The sequence below is a fragment of the Mizuhopecten yessoensis genome, unplaced genomic scaffold (assembly GCF_002113885.1).
Source record: "Mizuhopecten yessoensis strain PY_sf001 unplaced genomic scaffold, ASM211388v2 scaffold10867, whole genome shotgun sequence".
Lineage (NCBI taxonomy): Eukaryota > Metazoa > Mollusca > Bivalvia > Pectinida > Pectinidae > Mizuhopecten > Mizuhopecten yessoensis.
Genome location: NW_018408761.1, coordinates 330,859 through 340,022, shown reverse-complemented (window position 1 = coordinate 340,022; position 9,164 = coordinate 330,859). Strand labels below are relative to the sequence as shown.

The 9,164-nt window shown below is 41.3% G+C and overlaps 1 protein-coding gene across 1 annotated transcript in view; it reads right to left on the bottom strand.

Moving 5' to 3' along the window:
• Window positions 1-1,908, bottom strand: part of LOC110463074 (GATA zinc finger domain-containing protein 14-like) — a 79,470-nt gene extending 77,562 nt beyond the window's left edge. The window contains exon 1 of the mRNA XM_021517414.1: window positions 28-1,908. Coding sequence (XP_021373089.1) covers window positions 28-1,908 — 1,881 coding nt within the window. The remainder of the gene's footprint in view (window positions 1-27) is intronic.
• Between the last annotated feature and the right edge of the window lie 7,256 nt (window positions 1,909-9,164).

Here is a 9,164-nt window from a genome sequence, read left to right as displayed (position 1 = left end):
GTTGTTGGCCTTGTTACCATTAGTTACTGCTCTATTGTTGTTGTTGGCCTTGTTACCATTAGTTACTGCTCTATTGTTGTTGCTCGCCTTGTTACCATTAGCTACTGCTCTATTGTTGTTGTTGGCCTTTTTACCATCAGCTACTGCTCTATTGTTGTTGCTCGCCTTGTTACCATTAGCTACTGATCTATTGTTGTTGTTGGCCTTGTTACCATTAGTTACTCCTCTATTGTTGTTGCTCGCCTTGTTACCATTAGCTACTGCTCTATTGTTGTTGTTGTTGGCCTTGTTACCATTAGCTACTGGTCTATGGTTGTTGTTGGCCTTGTTACCATTAGTTACTGCTCTATGGTTGTTGTTGACCTTGTTACCATTAGCTACTGCTCTATGGTTGTTGCTCGCCTTGTTACCATTAGCTACTGATCTATTGTTGTTGTCGGCCTTGTTACCATTAGTTACTGCTCTATTGTTGGTGTTGGACTTGTTACCATTAGCTACTGCTCTATTGTTGTTTTTGGCCTTGTTACCATTAGCTACTGCTCTATTGCTGTTGTTGGCCTTGTTACCATTAGCTACTGCTCTCTTGTTGTTGTTGGCCTTGTTACCATTAGCTACTGCTCTATGGTTGTTGCTCGCCTTGTTACCATTAGCTACTGATCTATTGTTGTTGTCGGCCTTGTTACCATTAGTTACTGCTCTATTGTTGTTGTTGGCCTTGTTACCAGTAGTTACTGCTCTATTGTCGTTGTTGGCCTTGTTACCATTAGCTACTGCTCTTTGGTTGTTGTTTGCCTTGTTACCATTAGCTACTGCTCTATGGTTGTTGTTGGCCTTGTTACCATTAGCGACTGATCTATTGTTGTTGTTGGCCTTGTTACCATTAGTAACTGCTCTATGGCTGTTGTTGGCCATGTTACCATTAGGGACTGCTCTATGGTTGTTGTTGGCCTTGTTACCATTAGGGACTGCTATATGCTTGTTGTTGGCCTTGTTACCATTAGTTACTGCTCTATGGTTGTTGTTGGCCTTGTTACCATTAGCTACTGCTATATGCTTGTTGTTGGCCTTGTTACCATTAGGGACTGCTATATGCTTGTTGTTGGCCTTGTTACCATTAGCTACTGCTATATGCTTGTTGTTGGCCTTGTTACCATTAGTTACTGCTCTATGGTTGTTGTTGGCCTTGTTACCATTAGGGACTGCTCTTTGGTTGTTGTTGGCCTTGTTACCATTAGCTACTGCTATATGCTTGTTGTTGGCCTTGTTACCATTAGGGACTGCTATATGGTTGTTGTTGGCCTTGTTACCATTAGCGACTGATCTATTGTTGTTGTTGGCCTTGTTACCATTAGCTCCTGCTCTATGGTTGTTGTTGGCCTTGTTACCATTAGTTACTGCTCTATGGCTGTTGTTGGCCTTGTTACCATTAGGGACTGCTATATGCTTGTTGTTGGCCTTGTTACCATTAGCTACTGCTATATGCTTGTTGTTGGCCTTGTTACCATTAGCTACTGATCTATTGTTGTTGTTGGCCTTGTTACCAGTAGCTACTGCTCTATTGTTGTTGTTGGCCTTTTTACCATTAGCTACTGCTCTATTGTTGTTGCTCGCCTTGTTACCATTAGCTACTGCTCCATTGTTGTTGTTGGCCTTTTTACCATCAGCTACTGCTCTATTGTTGTTGTTGGCCTTGTTGCCATTAGTAACTGCTCTATGGCTGTTGTTGGCCTTGTTACCAGTAGGGACTGCTCTATGGTTGTTGTTGGCCTTGTTACCATTAGCGACTGATCTATTGTTGTTGTTGGCCTTGTTACCAGTAGTTACTGCTCTATTGTTGTTGTTGGCCTTGTTACCAGTAGTTACTGCTCTATTGTCGTTGTTGGCCTTGTTACCATTAGCTGTTACCATTAGTTACTGCTCTATTGTCGTTGTTGGCCTTGTTACCATTAGCTACTGCTCTATTGTTGTTGTTGGCCTTGTTACCATTAGTAACTGCTCTATGGCTGTTGTTGGCCTTGTTACCATTAGGGACTGCTCTATGGTTGTTGTTGGCCTTGTTACCATTAGCGACTGCTATATGGTTGTCGTGTGACTATAAGCTGCTTTTGTGATGCTGTGTATCGTGTGACTACTAAGTCCCACATTGGTGCAGTGTGTCGTGTGACTACTAGCTCATGTTGTGGTGTTATATGTCGTTTGACTACTAGCTTTTGTTGTTGTGTTTTATGTTGTGTGACAACTAGCTCCTTGTAATGTCGTGTGACTTCTAGTTCTTGTCGTGGTTTTGTATGTCGTTTGACTACTAGCTCATGGTGTGTTGTTTGTCGTGTGACTACTAGCTCATGTTGTGTTGTTTGTCGTGGGACTACTAGCTCCTGTTGTGGTGGTGTGTGTCGTGTGACAACAAGCTCCTGTTGTGGTGTTGTGTGTCGTGTGACTTCTAGCTCCTGTTGTGGTGCTGTGTGTCGTGCGACTACTAGCTCCTGCTGTGGTGCTGTGTGTCGTGCGACTACTAGCTCATATTGTGTTGTTAGCCGTGGGACTACTATTTCTTGTTGTGGTGTTGTGTGTCGTGTGACCACAAGCTCCTGTTGTGTTGTTGTGTGTCGTGTGACTACTAGCTCCTGTTGTGGTGCTGTGCGTCGTGCGACTTCTAGCTCATGTTGTGTTGTTTGTCGTGTGACTACTAGCTCATGTTGTGTTGTTTGTCGTGGGACTACTAGTTTCAGTTGTGGTGGTGTGTGTCGTGTGACAACAAGCTCCTGTTGTGGTGTTGTGTGTCGTGTGACTTCTAGCTCCTGGTGTCGTGCTGTGTGTCGTGCGACTACTAGCTCATGTTGTGTTGTTTGTCGTGGGACTACTAGTTTCAGTTGTGGTGGTGTGTGTCGTGTGACAACAAACTCCTGTTGTGATGTTTTGTGTCGTGTGACTACTACCTCCTGTTATGATGTTTTGTGTCGTGTGACTACTAGCTCCTGTTATGATGTTTTGTGTCGTGTGACTACTAGCTCCTGTTGTGGTGTTTTGTGTCGTGTGACTACTAGTTCCTGTTGTGATGTTTTGTGTCGTGTGACTACTAGTTCCTGTTGTGATGTTTTGTGTCGTGTGACTACAAGCTCCGGTTGTGATGTTGTGTGTCGTGTGACTACAAGCTCCCGTTGTGATGTTTTGTGTCCTGTGACTACTAGTTCCTGTTATGGTGTTTTGTGTCGTGTTACTACTAGCTCCTGTTGTGCTGTTGTGTGTCGTGTGACTACTAGTTCCTGTTGTGTGCAGTGTGTCGTGTGGCTACTAGCTCCTGTTATGGTGTTTTGTGTCGTGTTACTACTAGCTCCTGTTGTTATGTTTTGTGTCGTGTGTCTACTAGTTCCTGTTGTGGTGGTGTGTGTCGTGTGACTACAAGCTCCTGGTGTGATGTTTTGTGTCGTGGGACTACTGGCTCCTGTTATGATGTTGTGTGTCCTGTGACTACTAGTTCCTGTTATGGTGTTTTGTGTCGTGTGCCTACAAGCTCCTGTTGTGGTGTTTTGGGTCGTGTGACTACTAGCCCCTGTTGTGGTGTTTTGTGTCGTGTTACTACTAGCTCCTGTTGTAATGTTTTGTGTCGTGTGTCTACTAGTTCCTGTTGTGATGTTGTGTGTTGTGTGACTACTAGGTCCTGTTGTGATGTTTTGTGTTGTGTGACTACTAGTTCCTGTTGTGGTGTTTTGTGTCGTGTGACTACTAGCTCCTGTTGTGGTGTTGTGTGTTGTGTGACTACTAGTTCCTGTTATGATGTTTTGTGTCGTGTGACTACTAGCTCCTGTTATGATGTTTTGTGTCGTGTGACTACTAGCTCCTGTTATGATGTTTTGTGTCGTGTGACTACTAGCTCCTGTTATGATGTTTTGTGTCGTGTGACTACTAGCTCCTGTTGTGATGTTTTGTGTCGCGTCCCTTCTGGCTCCTCTTCAGTGGTTGCTGTTGATGTTGTCACTATTTCTGACAATCATCTCACGAACCAGATTAAAGAGGCTCAAGTTCAACTTAACAGATATCCGCATTTGTGATTCGGACTTGATTCCTCTTGAAACCGGGCGTCGAATGTCATCTGAATTAAATAAATGAACAAAAAGAAATTCCTGTCACAAACATTTTGAATTGGAAGGAGAAAAAAGGGACAAAATTGCATTCAAAACATTTCCGTTTGATAATATCAAATGGGAAAAAAATACATTAGAATATTTTTTATTATTATTTTCGGTTTAAAACTCACGTATTGCGTGAGAGTTTGGTTTGAATTGCGATGACGTGAGCAAACAACTCGAGATTAGTTATTTGTAGAAAATGTAAAATCCGCTATCCTTTTGAGGTTTCTTTCTAAATAACGAGAAATTCTGTTCGAAATAAACCAGACCGTCACCCCCAATGGATTGCACAGGAGGCCCAGAAAGGGGGCAGGGGAGGGGGCAGGGGAGGGGCAGGCCGTGAGTGGATCGAGGGCCGGAGCAAAGGGGATTGGGGAACCAGAGCGGGACTTTGAGTATACATATAAGACGTTATTCCATGTTTTCTTCTGTATGTTTTTTTTTGTTTAGAATTTCTGGAGAAAATTATGTTAGATTTAAAATATAAATAAATTACAGTATGACTTCACTATATTAAGTATTGCAGTATAAGATGTGTGGTCAGAGACGGATCACCATGTTATACTTGGCGTCATCATGATACATGTCTCTTGTTTCTAGTGTGATCAACATACACACGTCTTGTTTCTAGTGTGATCAACATACACACGTCTTGTTTCTAGTGATATCAAGATATACACGACTTGTGGCTTGTGCAATTATGGTGCACAAGTCTTGTGTCTGGTGTAATCGTGGTACATACGTCTTGTATCTGTTGTTATCATGGTGTTTACGTCTTGTGTCTCGGGTGGTCATGGTGTTTACGTCTTGTGTCTGGTGAGATCATGGTTCATACGTCTTGTGTCTGGTGTAATCATGGTGTTTACGTCTTGTGTCTGGTGTGATCATGGTGCACACGTCTTGTGTCTGGTGTAATCATGGTGCACACGTCTTGTGTCTGGTGTGATTATGGTTCATACGTCTTGTGTCTGGTGTAATCATGGTGTTTACGTCTTGTGTCTGGTGTGATTATCTTGCATACGTCTTTTGTCTGGTTTGATTATGTTGCATACGTCTTGTGTCTGGTGTGATCATGGTTCATACGTCTTATATTTACATTCGCATGGCATTGTCACTATATAGCCTTTTTGAAAGCTGTGTCGTTGATGGGACTTTAATTACCATGCATCACGAGACACAATTTGTAGCGTATTAATACAACACTGACCGGAACTACAATATCCAATATAAATACACATGACGGCTGCTGAAATATCGCTGGGCATTGTGAGATTTGACAATGTCATTGTAAATTTAAGTGCAAAATAAAAAATAAAATATTTTTTTTTTTTTTTATTACAACGAAAACAAGACCAAGGTCTGCAATATCGTACAAAATGCACATCGGTTGAAATCACCAATGCCGGCAATGGAAACAATTTTAACGCTCATGCAATTTATCAGAAATATCGTCTGTTACACTGCACCGATCAACAGGAGTTCGTTACAAATGTCTGAGATACACATATTCTATAGACCTACTGACACATATGTTACAGACCTAATGATATGAGTCACAGCACACATAAACATTTCAGACAATTGTAACGAACCTATGCTCCGTCGCAAGATCACTCTCTTCAAACGCTATCAGTTTCACGCGTCTCGTATCCACGGTTCCTCAGTTTCTGACGACATGTCAAATAACGAGACTGTTATATAATCTACCGACTGTTGTCAGGTTCCCATACAATCAACAAATACATTCACGCGTGGATTCTTCACAAAATGAGCAAAGAGAAAAATTCGAATTAACTTCCAAAAATAACTCCCTCGTGGAGGACAAGGTCGGATCTACGGTGCTCATTGTATTTGTCCATGCGCGAAATTTGTTCCGGGGAAAAATCGAAACAATTTCAAACCTAACTTTCAGCTCAGAGTTCTATCGATAAACTTAAATCACCCTATAGACATATCATACGCAATTGTATTGATACTGAATTGTGGATAAAATTGAAGTGTGTGTAACTTTGTTTCCCAATCAGCACGCAACAATACGCTGTTCAAATTATTGAAAGAAATTGTGTGGACTGTCGATAAGGCGAGCATTTTTAATTTTAGATATAAATTAAAAGTTAAAAAAGATCATAAGAGGCAAAAAAACGTAAATATAAGTATTGAACTGTTTTTGTATGGTATTTATGATTTATTTGAATGACACAGCTTTGCAAGCAAACAAATCATCATGCGCTAGCGCGCATTATGTTGTTTACTTGCAAAGCTGTGTCATTCAAATAGATCATAAATACCATACAAAAACAGTTCAATGCTTAAGTGTCTGGTGTAATCATGGTGTTTATGTCTTGTGTTTGGTGTAATCATGGTTCATACGTCTTGTGTCTGGTGTGATTATGGTTCATAGGTCTTGTGTCTGGTGTGATTATGTTGCATAGGTCTTGTGTCTGGTGTAATCATGGTGTTTACGTCTTGTGTCTGGTGTAATCATGGTGTTTATGTCTTGTGTTTGGTGTAATCATGGTTCATACGTCTTGTGTCTCGTGTGATTATGGTTCATACGTCTTGTGTCTGGTGTAATTATGTTGCATACGTCTTGGGTTTGGTGTAATCATGGTGTTTACGTCTTGTGTCTGGTGTGATCATGGTATATACGTCTTGTGTCTACGTCTTGTGTCTGTAGTAATTAGGTTGCATACGTCTTGTGTTTGATGTAATCATGGTGTTTACGTCTTGTGTCTGGTGTGATTATGTTGCATACGTCTTGTGGTTGGTGTAATCATAGTGTTTATGTCTTGTGTTTGGTGTAATCATGGTGTTTACGTCTTGTGTCTGGTTTAATCATGGTGTTTACGTCTTGTGTCTGGTGTGATCATGGTTCATACGTCTTGTGTCTGTAGTAATCATGGTGTTTACGTCTTGTGTCTGGTGTAATCGTCTTGTGTCTGTAGTATGATGGTGTTTACGTCTTGTGTCTGTTGTAATCATGGTGTTTACGTCTTGTGTCTGGTGTAATCGTCTTGTGTCTGTCGTAATGATGGTGTTTATCTCTTGTGTCTGGTGTGATGATGGTGCATACCTCTTGTGTCTGGTGTGATTATCTTGCATACGTGTTGTGTCTGTTGTAATCATGGTTCATACGTCTTGTGTCTGATGTAATTATGTTGCATACGTCTTGTGTCTGGTGTAATCATGGTTCATACGTCTTTTGTCTGGTGTAATCATGGTGAATACGTCTTGTGTCATGTGTGATCATGGTGTTTACGTCTTGTGTCTGGTGTGATCATAGTTCGTACGTCTTGTGTCTGGTGTAATCATGGTGTTTATGTCTTGTGTCTGATGTGATTATGTTGCATACGTCTTGTGTCTGGTGTGATCATGGTTCATACGTCTTGTGTCTGGTGTAATCATGGTGCATACGTCTTGTTTCTGGTGAAATCAGTGTTCATACGTCTTGTGTCTGGTGTGATTATGGTACATACGTCTTGTGTCTGGTGTAACCAAGGTGCATACGTCTTGTGTCTCGGGTGATCATGGTGTTTACGTCTTGTGTCTGGTGTGATCATGGTTCATACGTCTTGTGTCTGGTGTAATCATGGTGTTTATGTCTTGTGTTTGGTGTAATCATGTGTTTGGTGTAATCATGGTGTTTATGTCTTGTGTTTGGTGTAATCATGCTGCATACGTTTTGTGTCTGGTGTAATTATGTTGCATACGTCTTGTGTCTGGTGTAATCATGGTACATGCGTCTTGTATCTAGTGTAATTATGGTTCATACGTCTTGTGTCTGGTGTGATTATGTTGCATACGCCTTGTGTCTGGTGTAATTATGTTGCATACGTGTTGTGTCTGGGGTAATCATGGTACATGCGTCTTGTATCTAGTGTAATTGTGGTTCATACGTCTTGTGTCTGGTGTGATTATGTTGCACACGTCTTGTGTCTGGTGGGATCATGGTGTTTACGTCTTGTGTTTTAAGTAACGGTTGTACAATAATGATGCACACGTCTTGTGTTTGGTGTAATTATGTTGCATACGTCTTGTGTCTGGTGTGATTATGGTTCATACGTCTTGTGTTTGGTGTAATTATGGGTCATACGTCTTGTGTCTGGTGTGATTATGCTGCACACGTCTTGTGTCTGGTGGGATCATGGTGTTTACGTCTTGTGTTTTTAGTAACGGTTGTACAATAATGATGCACACGTCTTGTGTTTGGTGTAATCATGTTGCATACGTCTTGTGTCTGGTGTAATTATGGTACATACGTCTTGTGTGTGGTGTGAGTATGGTTCATACATCTTGCGTCTGGTGTAATTTTGTTGCATATGTCTTGTGCCTGGTGTAATCATGGTGTTTACGTCTTGTGTTTGGTGTAATTATGGTTCATACGTCTTGTGTTTGGTGTGATTATGGTTCATACGTCTTGTGTTTGGTGTAATTATGGTACATACGTCTTGTGTCGGGTGTGATTATGTTGCACACGTCTTGTGTCTGGTGGGATCATGGTGTTTACGTCTTGTGTTTTAAGTAACGTCTTGGGTTTGGTGTAATCATGGTGTTTACGTCTTGTGTCTGGTGTAATTATGGGTCATACGTCTTGTGTTTGGTGTGATTATGGTGCATACGTCTTGTGTCTGGTGTAATTATGGTACATACGTCTTGTAATCATGGTGTTTACGTCTTGTGTCTGGTGGAATTATGGTTCATACGTCTTGTGTTTGGTGTAATTATGGTTCATACGTCTTGTATTTGGTGTGATTATGGTTCATACGTCTTGTGTTTGGTGTAATTATGGTTCATACGTCTTGTGTCTGGTGTGATTATGTTGCACACGTCTTGTGTCTGGTGGGATCATGGTGTTTACGTCTTGTGTTTTAAGTAACGGTTGTACAATAATGATGCACACGTCTTGTGTTTGGTGTGATCATGGTGCACACGTCTTGTGTTTGGTGTGATCAATCAAGGTACAGACGGGAAACCCATTGATGATAAAACGGTAGTTACAAGTAGATTTATTTTATCAAACCAATAACAACAAAGGTT